The sequence below is a fragment of the Lathyrus oleraceus genome, chromosome 6 (assembly GCF_024323335.1).
Source record: "Lathyrus oleraceus cultivar Zhongwan6 chromosome 6, CAAS_Psat_ZW6_1.0, whole genome shotgun sequence".
NCBI classification, from domain to species: Eukaryota; Viridiplantae; Streptophyta; class Magnoliopsida; order Fabales; family Fabaceae; genus Lathyrus; species Lathyrus oleraceus.
The window spans coordinates 325,500,415-325,516,414 of NC_066584.1; the positions used below are offsets into that span (position 1 = coordinate 325,500,415).

The 16,000-nt window shown below is 36.9% G+C and overlaps 1 protein-coding gene and 1 long non-coding RNA gene across 2 annotated transcripts; both read right to left on the reverse strand.

Moving 5' to 3' along the window:
• Positions 1 to 4,108: 4,108 nt before the first annotated feature.
• LOC127098690 (uncharacterized) lies at positions 4,109 to 7,262 on the reverse strand. Its single transcript, XR_007793400.1, has 2 exons — positions 6,875 to 7,262; positions 4,109 to 4,458 (listed from the first exon to the last, which is right to left on the reverse strand). It is a non-coding gene; the product is annotated as an uncharacterized LOC127098690 (long non-coding RNA).
• Positions 7,263 to 8,001: 739 nt separating this feature from the next.
• Positions 8,002 to 9,131, reverse strand: LOC127095468 (uncharacterized). The gene is made up of 3 exons (XM_051034151.1): positions 8,657 to 9,131; positions 8,181 to 8,548; positions 8,002 to 8,097 (listed from the first exon to the last, which is right to left on the reverse strand). Exons 1-3 carry the CDS (start codon positions 9,129 to 9,131, stop codon positions 8,002 to 8,004), a joined length of 939 nt encoding a protein of 312 aa, XP_050890108.1.
• Positions 9,132 to 16,000: the final 6,869 nt, after the last annotated feature.

Genomic DNA, 16,000 nt, shown 5'->3' on the forward strand with positions numbered 1-16,000 from the left:
AGTGATAGAAACCGTTACCTCTTGTGGAGATTGAAACCTTTAATGCAGATCTAAGGAATGACATGAGCGTTGAATGGTGACAACGCCTCTACTCAGCCCACACAAACAAATTCCTTGTCTCAATGCTAGCTGTTACGAATGAAGGTTTTGAGTGAGAGAGAGCGAGAAACAAAATTTCATCAAGTGAAATGCTTCTGCACAAGGGTTCTATTTATAGAACCACTTGTGTGGGTTGCAAGCTAAAAAGTCCACTTAAGTGTATGTGGCTCATATCTTGTGGTATACCGAAAATCACTTAAGCGCGTGGTACCTTACCATATTTTGTATTCTACCTAAGTGAACCATACCTTACGATGTTCTACAATTCACTTAAGTGGACCGTACCTTATGATGTTCCTTATTTACTCTACCTCTCATCAATCCATCCTTTTGTGTGTGACCCTGTAGGTTTAACATTGACAATTATATTAAATCACGTATTTAACATAATAAATAGTGAGCGGTATCTAGCAACACATCACTGCTACCCAAGACACGAAAATGTCATGTGATATGACAAATCCCTTTTTGTGATAATACTTGTGTGTACAATTACCCTTTTTGCCTTTATGTCTATATTGAACAAAAGGCATAGACCGTGTCATCCTTGTCCAATTCAATATTGGGCCCTTAGACATTTATCCTATTATGCAGGATAAACAAATTCCATCTAGGTCACTCATGTCCCTCAACATGCTTCGTGGAGTATCCATCAACTGTCTTTATGGTCATCCAGTTACGGATAATGTTTGATCAACAATAAAGCACTCGACTCTACATCTAAGGTCCATAGTAGTTTCAGATCGAAGGGTGATATACATCACTATCACCATGAGAATAACTTATGACATTTTGCATAATATTCTATGTAGTATTCTCATAGCGGGTCAATCCACTATAAATATTACTCATAATATTCATACATATGTTTAAGACTTGATAACTCCTTATCCATAATCCATGAGATGTGATCATCAGTGTATATACATAATAATCTTAATGCTTTAATGTTATTCCACTTCACAACAAAGCTCGACTACAAATATTTTAAGAATAATGTCCGTATGTTTAATGTGATCTCATGATTAAGTCACGATACATTAAACATACTAGCTATTCTATGGAATTTATTAAACAAACATAATAAAGAAAAAATCTTTTATTAATAATAAATAATTCAATATAAGTACCAAGAGTATTGGCCTCTAGGGCTTACACCAACACTACTATATATGTCTGACACTATGACTACATCCTCCCTGCCTCCTCTATTAACTCTGCCTCCTCTACCATCAATCCCTATGTCCTCGGCGTTGCCTTCAGTACATCAATGCCTCATGTATCTCTATCATGATGGCATCTAGGACCTGCCTCTTATTAGACCCATTAGGGAAGATACCTCTATCAATGCATGCTTGCGCAATCTTCACAATGCGACAACATCTAGGCAAGACATCCTCAACATGATCTAACTGTACCTGTTGTACCTCTAGTATCTCCTGATGAGTTGGCCTAGGTGGGTCTCTTGGAGCAGAATGCACCATGTATGAATGTGACACCCTGAAGAACCGTCTAATATACCCTTTGACGTAGCTTCAGTCGTTCACATCTATGATACTCCGTGTCTCCTCCAATACCAGATGACTCTTATAATCATCAAACATGTCATCTATCTGTCTACGTGTCAAAGCAAGAGAAGCATAAACAACAGGTGTCTGGGAATGATATGAGTGTAACCAAACTTCTGCATGATGTGCTCGGGCAGATTAGGAGTAGTAAGGCGTGATCCGTCGACCAACCATCTAAAGTGTAACACTATCTCATTAAATGTCCGCGTATGATGGTGATCGACATAGTTGCTGAAGTGCATGTCCTCGACAACCAAACAATCAAGACACACTCTAAAAGGCTCAGTCACCTGGTTCCTTCAGAGAGGGGAAAAAACAGTAGCACGCTACATATCTTCAGTGTAAGTCTCAACACTCGCCCAACTGGAGATGTGCGAGAAGTGCTGAAGGATCTAAACCTGAAATGAAAAGCTTGGATCACACAAATTATCAGTAATGGATTTTCAAAAATGAAATGAAAATGAAAAAGAAACATTAAAAGACCAATAACTATTACCGTCAATAGTGTGACGCTGCTTGTGACCTGCTTCATCTTCCACATACCCTCTCTCAACTTAAAGTAAAGGTAGACTAAACAAGAGCCCCCCTAGTTGTATTCATGGATCCTTTCGAAATCCTAGAAGTACCGTAGGTAGACGACATCTGTATAAGTGGAACTCTTGTCCATAAAAATGACAATGTCAACCAAATATAATAGGTATGCTCTCATAGCATGCGCTATGTGGGCCCCCACCCGTTCGCCATCACCCATGGCCTGATGCGCTCTTTGTAGCTCATTTTTATATATCTTCTTTAGGTATTCAAATCTAGCATGAGCACCTATGATCCTATCCAACTTCTCATTCGCCTCCCCTAGGTCAACCCCAGATAGTCTTCCATCATCTCGAGTGCCTGGTCTTTGGTAATTTTCCCATGATCTAAGAGTCTTCCCATGATCGGAAGATGTAGCAAACACGACACATCACCGAGTGTGATAGACATCTCACTAAGCAGGAGATAAAATGACGAGGTCTCTAAGTGCCATATCTCCACGAATGTATTAAGCATCTCGTGGTTGACCGTAGTATAATCGGTCACACACAAGTCCTTCTGGCCAGATAAGGACAAAACTGCATGAAACCAATACTCATCCATATGAGGCAAGCCAATAATCTTTCGCCCGTGGTTAATAAACTTCTGCGGATCACGCTCCTGAAAAAAATAAAAATCAATGTCAAACATTTGTCAATTAAAATTAACGTAAGTAAAAAGAATGAATCCAACTAATGTTACCTCTTCGTCCCAGATATGTCTGAAAGTTTGGTCTAGATACAAAGGCAGTAATGACAAATCTACAGGTGGCATTGGATCCAACTAATGTTACCTCTCCTCTGACTCAGCATCCACAACAGCATCACCCTCTAGAGGTGGCATTGGATCAACAACATCAGCAGTAGGAGGTGACACAGACTAAGACGCCTAAATAGGGTAAACCTGGTGCCTGTGGGAGGATGGAAGGAGTGATGCGTCAGTAGGTGAATCTCGTCTCTTACAGGAAGAAGAAGATGAAGTAGCATGAGGAGAAACACAAGTCCCAGAAGTAGATGAATTTGTATGGCCAGAGGGACCAGAAACCTCCAAAACCTCTTGACTCTTGTCTCGCTGCACTTATGCATGCTATGCAACCCTCTAGTGCCTCATCATATCATGTTTATCATCTATTACACCTGTAAGTTAAAGTAAAGCTGACAATTAATGCATGCAAACAACACCACAAGCAAGAAAAATAAAACAATTACTGAGAAAATTCTGGAGACGTATCTCCGAAATCTGGGAAACTAAAACGTTGAAAAATTTCGGAGATGCTGTCGTACCCCAAAATTTTCCCTATCCTTTTCATGTTTCATATGACTTTTGGTCTATGGTTTATGTGCATACTCATTGGCATGTAACATATTCATTTACAATTGCATTTTTAAAAATAGACATCATTGATTCAAAAGTTCTTGCTATTTATGACACAAGGATTTGATCCATGACAAATGACTTGGCAAGTCTCATGGGCTAGGGTTTTCTTCCATGGCATACATGGGAATCAAACCTATGGGATTATGTTACATTGACTTGGGATGTTCATCTCTTGGAACCCTAATTATTAGTTTGAGATCTTTGTTTATGGGGTGACATCATGACATTGAAAGTTGTAAATCATTCTCAAGATTGATTTTGGTCAACAATAGTCAACCTCAAATTTGACTTTTTGTTGACCACCTCCTTGTGGGTTTACTTAGAAATTATCACGTGCCTTGATTCTATTTGTTTTGAGACATGATAGTTCATTTCAAGAGATTTGATTCAAGCTCACATTCAAGGAAAAATCAAGATTCGAGTCCATTCTTGTTCAAGATCATTTCAAAATTCAATTTGGAGGGAAATGACATTTTTTTAGAATGCAAACAACATTGCCATTCAAAGACCAATTTCAAAAAACCTTCAAACATTCATTACAAAAGAATCCAAATTAGAAATTTTACACAAAAATTACATTTCGACCTACAATTGACTTTTGGTCAATTATTGACTTTTTGCTCAAACAGTTGACCAAAGTCAACCTGCTCCTAAACCCTAGTCTACTTTCCTACTCATCCTCAAGACACTTTATTGTTTGTGCATTCAAGTCTCCAAGCCTCTAAAACCTTCAAGCTTTTTCATGACTCTTGGTGTGTTCCAAAGAAAGACTTCCATATTGATGACTTGTATAAGCATCTTCATGACCAAAATGCCTTGCCAAGCCTTCCCACGTGTACAAATCCTGCAAAACCACACCAGATACATACATGATCAGTTATACATTCACACATAGCCTAGCATGATATTGATCTCTACCACATTTAACATAACAACTAATCTTTTCATAACAAATTCAACATACAGCCAATATAAAGTACCACCAAAATCCATGACAGATGCATTCACACTGATAGTTCTGATAGCAATCCATAACTGTCACTTTCAAATCTTCATTAGTTAACCAACTAACCTAATTCGACTAACAATATTTAGTCCACTTTCATTTTATTCTGACAGTTAGCATACATAGCATACCATTAACCAATTGTTGTGTTGGTAACCAATTAACCAAAGTGGTTAACCGATTACACCTGCTAACATGCTCAGTTTTAACCCAAAGCCTCATAGCAGTACCATGTCAAAAAAAAAATTTAATATAGCATTCAACCCAATATTTCAAGCTCAGTTCAAATGTTCTTTATCTAACTCATTACACCAGTTCAAGTAACCATAGCAGTTCAATAGTAAACAATTCATTCATAAGCAATTCACTAACCTAACTTATTAACTTCAATTTAAAACTCATGTCATAGCAATTCATTAAAATTATAATTCACCAACATTTTTTCCATCCCAGTTCAGATCAACAAATAACAACTTCTAACATTTTAGCAAACTATTTAAATACAATAACTAATTCCATAACAAAGTTTCAGTTTGATAACCAGCCATGCCAACATACTCAATCCAAGTTTCATAACAGTTCATAAGCTCTACTAGCATTGAATTTTTAACATAACACCAAGTCAAAATCACAATTAACTAACTAATTCAAACAAGACTAACCTCTTCACTTAACAAATTCCAAAACTAATTCATTAACCATCAACACTAATCAAGCATTTTAACTAACGTTTTTTTAAAACAACCACACTAACTTCAAATTTCGAACCAATGTCATAACAACCCAATTCATCAACAACAAACTCTTAACTATTTTTCCATTAATCTAACTGTAACTAACTTTTCACTCATATTTCCTAACTCAATCAAAATCTACTAACTGTTTACATCTTACCAAACACTAACCTAGCTGGTTTTGCTAAGTTAGCATCAATTAAATAATTCTAACTGTCAGACTGATTCAATAACACATGTCTTAACAGTCCTTAATTCATTTCACGTTGCAAACTAACCTAGTTCACTCTTCTAATTCACTCGCACTTCAATTCTTCACTAACATTTTTCATCTCAATCCTTACTAACACATTCCAACTCTAACCAACTTTACTAACATTTCAAACTCATTTCTTCACTAACTAATTCATTAACCTCTTTTTTAACACCCTTCAAATAACTAATTGAAACCTACAGAATAACTAACTAACTCGATCCAAAGCAATTCCCTAACTAACTCTAATTCAAACAATATTAACTCATTTACATTCAACACTAACTGTATAACTAATTTCCAATTCCATTCTAACAGCCAAATATTAAAGTTCACTAACAGAGACCTAACCCAATTAATTACACTAACATTCTAACAGTCCAATAACAGTTCAATTCATTCTCACATACAACTAACTTACTCCATCTCTAATACTAACTTGCTAACATGATTTTTCCAATTAACTAACTTTCAATGCTAAATGAATAACTGAATTAACTATAACATTGACTTTAATCTAACAACATGCATCGTTTAGTTCATGTTCTTTTTTCCCCTTCATTAACATAGCATTCAACTTACTCATTAAAATTCCCTAACTCTCACAATTCAACTAACACTACTAACCTAACTAACTAATTTATACTAACGCACCTAAGTTTAACGGTTTCTCATCATAAGTCATTAACATCTAACATCAAATAATACAACCTAATTGTCCAAGTTACTTCTAACAACCCTAACCTCCTAACTTCAATTCTAACTAACAACTCCTCTTTAACTAATATTTCCTATTCCAAAACTCTGACTACACTAACTGTAACTAACTAAACTAACAAAATTTAACAGAAAGATTAACAACGTTAGGATTCAAAACTAACTCCTTCATGATTTCATTCAACCTTCACAGTGCCCAAAATCTCAACCAACTTCCCTAAAAGCTTTCCCGAAGCGGTTGCATCATTTCCTCTATATAAACAGTTCATCCATTCATTCATTAGCAACATCAATCATTCTGCAAAGTCACACAGTCATCATTCTCTCTGCATTCAATCTTTCTTCCTCACCACTCACCAAAGCTCAAGTTCCACCATTGTTGAGCAAGCTTCACATTGAAGCTTGCTACAACTGAGCTCATCCTCATACACTCCACTACACACTACTCTACACGCAGCACAATCAGCAACAATCCATTCATAGCCTACGGACTAGCGTACAAGAGAAAGAAGAATCTCTGCAAAAGGAAGTGAAGGATTCAATTCATTACCTGAACGTTCCTCTGGTCTTTTCTTCGTGATCCTCATCTGCACCTCCAATGAAATCCAAGACAAACCGTGGTCTTGCAAATAGGTATTTTCCTCTCCTTGCTTCTTTCTTAATAAAGTTGTTACCATCATGTAGCTCTCAATGAGGGGAATCAAAGCCCCAAGGTGGAGAGGCTCGATTCCCCTCCGTTTCAATTTAATTTCATTTTCTTCGGTTAGGGTTCCTAAATAGTTTGGTTCAACTTGGAGAAAGTGTTAAGTTCTGAGTGTTAAGTCCTGCACCCTATTTTTCCATGCGTACCTCCTTTCTGAACTACAACAACAAACATGGGCTTTCAAGGAAGCCCAATACCCTTTCTGCTTTGACACACACTCCTCTCTGGCACTACACCCCATGCATTTGTTTTTTCTCATTTTAATCAATTTGTTTTTTATTATTTCTTTTTTGCCACCTTTTCTACATTTTTAATCCATATTAATACACCCTTTTGATTGAAATTCTTAAACAATAATAACACATTTAAGATTTTAATTATGATTAATTAAATATAGTTTTTAGATTTAATTCCATTTAATTTTCAATTAGTTTCTTTAGAATTAGGATTTATGCTTATCTTGGTTCTTGATCTTATAAAATCCATGTGTTTGTGAATCCTTTGCATAATATTTTCCCTTTAATTAGTTGATCAAGTTAATGCTTGATCAGTTAACTACACTTGATATTGGACCTTGTCTTAGACTTGTCCTGGATAATTTGCTTACTTCCCCTATCCAGTCAAGTGATCATAAGTCCCTTGATCACTTGATTGGGTTAGACCTTGGTAATTTCACTACACTGGATCCCAATTCAAGCTCAAGACCTATCATGCAAGACTCTGAAGACTCTGGACATTAATACTTGATCACTGTTGAGCACCCTTTAAGCATAAACAAAATGACCATTTTACCTCTATAGGCACTTGTTAGTTATGATGCGGGTTACATGCCATGATCCTTAAGCAATAGAAAAGAACGAGAGATATCATTCCTACCTTGTTCTGAGTACCTTTGAGTACGGAGCATAGGCCTCAGTTACTCAAAGTATTCGTCTTCGTTCATAGATTTTAGTGCAATTCCAATCAAACAGCTTTCAAGTTGTCTTCCCCATATACCACACTTCAACAATCGTAAAAGACTCCTCTAGATTCAACTTTCTAGCACTGTCAAGAGATATGAACGAATGCGTCTATATCAATAATTGCAAAAAAAAACACCATTAATGGGACACATACCTCAAATCAAGTTATCAAAACCAATAGTCTTAGTTACAATCAAAGCAAAGAACTTTCCTTCAGACTGGGCTTTCTTTAGTTTTTGGAACTGAGTACTAATATGACCTAGATCTCCACAGTTGTAACAAGTCATAACATTACTCTTACAGTCAATAATATGGTGCCCTGGCTTCCCAGACTTGAAACACTTATGATCATAGCTCTTGCACTCATTTTCTTGATGCCTCATCTTTCCACAACTGAAACATCTAAGAAAAGCAAAAATGTTTCCCCCTCTTGTTCCTTTTCCACCCGTAGCCTTCTGCTTTCCCTTATCAGCTGGAGCTCTATAAGGTTTCCCACGATGTGTATTTCCACTCTTCTTCTCAGTAACACTCTTGTAGTAAGCATATTTGTCACATTTATCTTTATCCTAGATCCTACACTTATTAACCAATACAGAGAACTGACGAATCTCTTGGTACCTAATGAATTTCTTGATCTCTAGATGCATTCCACTCTCAAACTTAATACACTTAGATCCTTCAGATTCGACCCCATTATAATAAGGACATAACCTAGACAAATCCTTGAATTTAGCCGCATAATCAGCTACAATCATGTTTTGTTGCTTCAGCTCAAGGAACTCGATCTCTTTCTTGCTATGGACATTGGTAGGAAAGTACTTCTCAAGAAACTCAATCTTGAAGTTATCCCAAGTGATCTCAATACCTTCAGCTTCTAACCTCTGGAGAGAATTATCCCACCAATACTCTGCCTCTTTAGCCATCATATGAGCCCCAAACAGGACCTTTTGAGCATCCGTGAAAGTCATCACTTTGAAGATCTTTTCAATCTCTTGCAACCAGCTTTGAGCACCCTCAGGGTCGTATCTACCCTTAAAAGTCAACAAATTGTTTCTATGGAACTTTCCTAGCCCACATAATTCATCTAATGTTCCATGTTGATTCTGTAACACCTGATTTGTCTGACCCATCACATGAGTCATAGCCTCTAAAGCATCAGTGATTGCGTGATCATTTCTTCAAGTCGTTTCTCTACATACCAATAAACATCCATTAGAAGAAACATTGCATAAATAATGTTTATACACCTGTCACATGCTAGGGAACAAATAAAATCACAAAACCTAGCCGAACGGACCAAACTGCTCTAATACAAACTATGTAACTGTAAGAACAAAAATTGTTCTACAACAGATTCCTTGATTTTGATGATAACAAAGGATGAAACCAAAAATGGCACCCTAACGAAAAGTTTCTAAGTGTGCAGGGTTCTATAGAAAGAAGAAATAAATCTGATGATGTCATCAGATGCAATACAAGATCAGATGCAAAATCTCAAGTATCAGAAGCATCTAAAGAGGAATCTCATTCAAGAAGCTCTGACTCTGGACAAAACTACAAAGTATCAGAAGCATCTGAACATGAAGTAAAGTCTAGAAGCTCTGACTCTGAACAAATGCCTTCTGTAAATTCTGAAGTTATCAGCGCCATCTGAACTTTCAAGAAATAACATCAGAAGCAAGATTCTCCAGATACACAAAGACTCTAATCAGAATTGTTAATCATGATGAAGTAACGTTTAAGCCAAGTTAAAGTTCTGCAAATGGATTTCCTCAATTAGAAAGAGACGTTAATCTCCACTTCCAAGAGAGAAGATACTAATTGTGGTAAGTAGTCACTTCTAAGATGAAAAAGTCTACTGCAGAAGCTATTAATGGAATGGCGTAATTACATCTCAATATCCAACAGATTCAACGCTACTTCAACTCTACTTCAACTCCTATAAATAGAGAAGAAATCAACATTCAGTAAACAAGAAATCACTAGCCAAAACTATACTGAAATTATATCACGCTCAAGAAAAACATCTTTGTTCTTCAAAGATTTTCACTAAGCTTTTGCTTATCAAGTGAAAAATTTGTTCTTAAGTTTGTAATATTTGCTTTCTTAGAAGCACTCTAGATTACACATCTTGTATCTTATTTTTATTTGATTTCCTCAAGTGACTCTTTGTAGTCTGTAGACTTGAGAGGACTAAGAGATTTTCTTCTCTCTTAGGGGTTGTTTGTAATCTTTCAAGATTAGTGGATTAAGTCCTTGTTGAAGGCGAAATCACCTTGGCCGGGTGGACTGGAGTAGCTTTGTGTTATAAGCGAACCAGTATAAAATCATTGTGTGATTTCATTTTGCAAAAGCGCTTATTTTTCAAACAATTCAAACCCCCCCTTTCTTGTTTTTCTCACCTTCAATTGGTATCAGAGCTCCGGCTCTGTTATTGATTTTCAAATCAAACACTTAACCGTGTAGAGAGATCCAGTGCGAGAAAAACAAATGGCCCACTCAAATGAGAAAGATTCTTACAATGCCAAGCCTCCTGTTTTTGATGGAGAAAAGTTTGATTACTGGAAAGATAGAATCGAAAGTTTCTTTCTGGGTTATGATGCTGACCTCTGGGACATTGTCACAGATGGATACAAACCTCCAACCTTAAATGGAGCTGAAGTTCCCAGAAGCAAAATGTCAGAAGATCAGAAACGCGAGTTCAAAAATCATCACAAGGCCAGAACAATACTTCTAAATGCTATATCATACAACGAATACGAAAAGATCACCAACAGAGAGACGGCTAAAGACATACTTGACTCTCTGAAGATGACCCATGAAGGAAATTCCCAAGTCAAGGAGACGAAGGCTCTGGCGCTGATCCAGAAATATGAAGCCTTCAAGATGGAAGATGACGAAGCTATAGAAGCTATGTTTTCCAGATTTCAAACTCTTATTGCAGGTCTTAAAGTGCTAGACAAGGGATATACGACTGCAGATCATGTTAAGAAGATTGTCAGAAGTCTGCCAAAGAAATGGAGACCAATGGTTACTGCTCTGAAGTTATCAAAGGATCTGAACAATATCAGCCTTGAAGAACTTGTTAGTTCTCTCAGAAGCCATGAGATAGAACTGGAGGAGGATGAGCCTCAGAAAAGGAACAAGTCAGTGGCGCTGAAGTCCAGACCTGAAAGACGGAAGTCAGACAGAACCAAAGCTCTCCAGGCAGAAACTGCAGATACTGACGACTCTGAACCTGAAGACTCTGATGATGAAGAAGAACTGTCCTTACTAACCAGAAGAGTTAAGCAACTCTGGAAAAGAAGGAACAACAACAACTTCAGAAGATCAAGACCCAGAGGGGATAGATCAGAGTCAACTTCAAAAGGTAAACCTAATAAAGATATTACCTGTTTTGAATGTAAAGAAACAGGTCATTATAGAAATGAATGCCCCAAGCTGAAGAAAGATAACTCTAAGAAAGAAAGCTTCAAGAAAAATGCCTTCAGAACAAAGAAGGGATTAATGGCCACCTGGGACGATAGTGAATCCGAATCATCAGAATCTGACTCTGATGAACAGGCCAACGTAGCTCTTATGGCTACCACATCCAGCAGCTCAGATGAAGAATCTGAAGAGGTATTTTCTGAACTTTCTAGATCTGACTTAGAATCATGTTTATCAGAAACTCTTACCTCTCTTCAGAAATTAAAACAAAAAGTTAAAAACATTAAAGGCCTTCTTAAAGCAAAATCTGAAGAGTGTAGTAAACTTGAGACAACAATTCTAGCAAGAGATGATACAATCACATCTTTAACGTTAGAAAGAGATGAAGCTAAAACGAAAAGCTTAGAATTAGAAGAAGTGTTGTCTCAAGCACCACAAACTTCAAATGAAATTATTTATAAATATGAAGAAGCCTTTCAACAATTTCTGAAGAATGGGATAAATAGGAGTATTATGGCATCCATGATTTATGGAGTAAGTCAGAATAATAAAAAGGGAATTGGGTATGATTCTGATTCTGATAAAACTTCTACCAGTAACCAAATTAAATCGCCTTTTTCATACCACTACACACACACACAAGAACACAAATTTAAAAATGCTAGAAGACCCAAAGTTGTAAGAAACTCTGGGAAAACTAATCTGAAAGGACCCAAGAGATTCTGGGTACCGAAAGATAAGATTATCTATGTTGCAGATATCCTATGCAGCAAAGTTCAGACACCAGTCATGGTACCTGGACTCTGGATGCTCGCGACATATGACGGGAAGAAAGTCTATGTTCCAAAGCCTGGAACTTAAAGACGCTGGCTTCGTAGGCTTTGGAGGAGATCAGAAAGGAAGGATCAGAGGCTCCGGAACTATTGGTAACGGTACTCTTCCCTCTATATCTGATGTTCTTTATGTAGAAGGATTAATGCATAACTTGTTATCCATAAGTCAATTAAGTGATAACGGTTATGATGTAATCTTTAATCAAAAAACGTGTAAAGCAATTAGTCAGAACGATGGCTCTATCCTTTTTACAGGCAAGAGGAAAAACAACATTTATAAAATAAATCTTTCTGATTTAAAAGATCAAAATGTTAAATGTTTAATGTCAGTTCACGAAGAGCAATGGGTATGGCATAGACGCTTAGGCCACATTAGCATGAGAAAACTTTCTCAGCTAACTAAACTTGAGTTAGTCAGAGGCTTACCTAAACTGAAGTTTTCTTCAGATGCTCTGTGTGAAGCTTGTCAGAAAGGAAAGTTTTCAAAAACATCTTTTAAAAAGAAAAATGTTGTTTCTACCTCCAAGCCTCTGGAGCTTCTTCACATTGACTTATTTGGTCCTGTGAAAACAGCATCAGTCAATGGAAAGAAGTATGGACTAGTAATCGTTGATGATTACAGCCGCTGGACATGGGTAAAATTCCTAAAGCACAAGAGTGAGTCTCACTCTGTATTCACCAGTTTCTGTTCTAAAGTGCAAAAAGAATTTGACTCTAAAATTGTTAGAGTCAGAAGTGATCATGGTGGAGAATTTGAAAATAAAGATTTTGAAGAACTATTTGATTCTAATGGAATATCCCATGATTTCTCCTGCCCTAGAACTCCACAACAAAATGGAGTTGTAGAGAGGAAGAATAGGACACTCCAAGAAATGGCCAGAACCATGATCAATGAAACAAATGTTGCAAAGCACTTTTGGGCAGAAGCTGTAAATACAGCGTGTTACATTCAGAATAGAATCTCTATTAGACCTATTCTGGATAAGACTCCCTATGAACTGTGTAAGGGAAGAAAACCCAACATTTCATATTTTCATCCTTTTGGATGCATTTGTTTTATATTAAATACTAAAGAACATCTGAACAAGTTTGATTCCAAAGCACAGAAAGGTATTATGTTAGGATACTCAGAACGCTCTAAAGGCTATAGAGTATACAACACAGAAACCAAAATTGTGGAGGAATCAATTCATGTTAGATTTGATGATAAGCTTGACCCTGAAAAGTCAAAGCTAGTTGAAAAGTTTGCAGATTTGGAAATCACTCTCGTAGAATCTGAGAAAACTCCAGAAGCAACTGTCACTCCAGACTCTGAAGAAATTAAATCTCCAGAAATTCCAAGGAAAGTCAAGAGTCGTAGCAACGTATCTGAAGATTTGATTTTGGGAAACAAAGATGAACCTGTTAGAACCAGATCTACCTTCAGAACTTCTGAAGATATTCCTCTGGGACTAGTGTCTCTGATTGAGCCTACGTCCTGTGATGAAGCTCTTCAAGATAACGATTGGGTGGCAGCTATGCAAGAAGAGTTAGATCAATTCTCCAAGAATGATGTCTGGGATCTCGTTCCTAAACCCAGAGGCACTCATGTCATTGGAACCAGATGGGTTTTCAGAAACAAACTGAACGAGAAAGGAGAAGTTGTCAGAAACAAAGCTCGACTGGTAGCTCAAGGTTATAGTCAACAAGAAGGTATTGATTATAATGAAACTTTTGCTCCAGTCGCGAGGTTAGAATCTATTCGTCTCCTTGTATCTTTTGCTATTAATCATTCTATCAAATTATACCAAATGGATGTCAAGAGTGCATTTCTTAATGGTTATATTTCAGAAGAAGTGTATGTTAATCAACCTCCAGGCTTTGAAAATTCAAACTTTCCAGAACATGTTTTCAAACTTAAGAAATCTTTATATGGACTTAAACAAGCTCCCAGAGCTTGGTATGAACGTCTGAGCAATTTTCTTCTGGAATAAAATTTTATCAGAGGGAAAGTTGATTCTACACTCTTCTGTAAAAACCTTAATAATGATCTCATGATATGCCAAATTTATGTTGATGATATTATTTTTGGTTCTGCTAATATCTCTGTTTGCCAAGAATTTTCTAAGTTAATGCAGGCAGAATTTGAAATGAGTTTAATGCAAGAACTAAAGTTCTTTCTGGGAATTCAAATCAATCAAACCCCAGAAGTCACGTACATTTATCAAAGCAAGTACATTAAAGACGTTCTGAAGAAGTTTGACATGACTGAATGCAAGTCTGCAAAAACTCCTATGCATCCAACTTGCATTCTGGAGAAGGAAGAGGTAAGCAACAAGGTTTGTCAGAAGCTCTATCGAGGTATGATAGGCTCTCTTCTCTATCTGACTGCTACTCGTCCTGATATTCTCTTCAGCGTCTGTCTTTGTGCCAGATTCCAATCAGATCCTAGAGAATCTCATTTAATAGCTGTTAAGAGAATTCTTAAGTATCTGAAAGGAACTCCTAACCTGGGCCTGATATATGAGAAAACATCAGAGTATAGGCTTTCTGGTTATTGTGATGCAGATTATGCAGGAGATAGAATAGAACGAAAAAGTACTTCTGGAAATTGCCAGCTTCTGGGAAACAACTTAATCTCCTGGGCTAGCAAAAGACAGTCAACTATCGCTCTATCAACTGCAGAAGCAGAATACATCTCAGCATCACTATGCACAACTCAGATGCTCTGGATGAAGCATCAGCTAGAAGATCTTCAGATATTTGAGAGTAACATTCCTATCTTTTGTGATAATACTGCTGCTATTTGTTTGAGTAAGAATCCTATTTTACATTCCAGAGCCAAACACATAGAAATAAAATATCATTTTATTAGAGACTATGTTCAGAAAGGGATAGTAACGCTGAAGTTCATTGATACAGAACATCAATGGGCAGATATCTTTACTAAGCCTCTAGCTGAAGATAGATTTCTTTTTATCTTAGAAAATCTGAACATTAAAAATTGCCCTGAGTAAAATTTGGCTCTGAACATGTAAAATGAGACTCTGATAAAAACAAATACACTTCTGCCTCTGACTCTGATACTTCTACCAAGTTAAGAAGATATCTGAGTTAGAAATCTTCAGAAATCCTTTGGTATTCCTGAAGATCAGATACATCAACACGTGGGGAACATGCGTCTAACCCTAGAACTTCTAGACAGCTGTCAAAAGAAATCAAAGGTCAGAACGCTTGAAATCTCCTCGAGCAGTGTGCTTACTGTTGGGATTAGACATTCATTAATGAGCTGTAATCATTTTTCCCCCAAACGTGCTATTTTGGTTTTTGTGCTAACGCTGGTATGTGTGTCGTTTTGCATGCGTTTTTACTTAGGTATATAAACACTTTTCTCACATTTCACACACTTATCACTTTCACTCACTCTTAAACCCTAAACCCTCTCTCGAAGTTTTCTCTGCAACTCCTTCAGTTCTTCATCTTCTTCATCAATTTTCTTCATGAATCCTCAAGAGCAAGAAGTTTTTAACTTCTCCCAACAAATGGAAGCCAGTTCTAATCCCCAAACCTCAAACACTCAAACACCCATGGTTATAGACGTTACCACGACCCCAGTCTATCAAGAACCTCACATTTTGGAACGTGAACAACACATAAACCTTTCAACTCCCTTTGAAGGTTTAGATGTACTGTGTGAATCGCTGGTAGATTTTGAGAATTTAAGAAGAAATGGCGTTGATCTCACTGAAGATCTTCGCAAGCAAGGATGG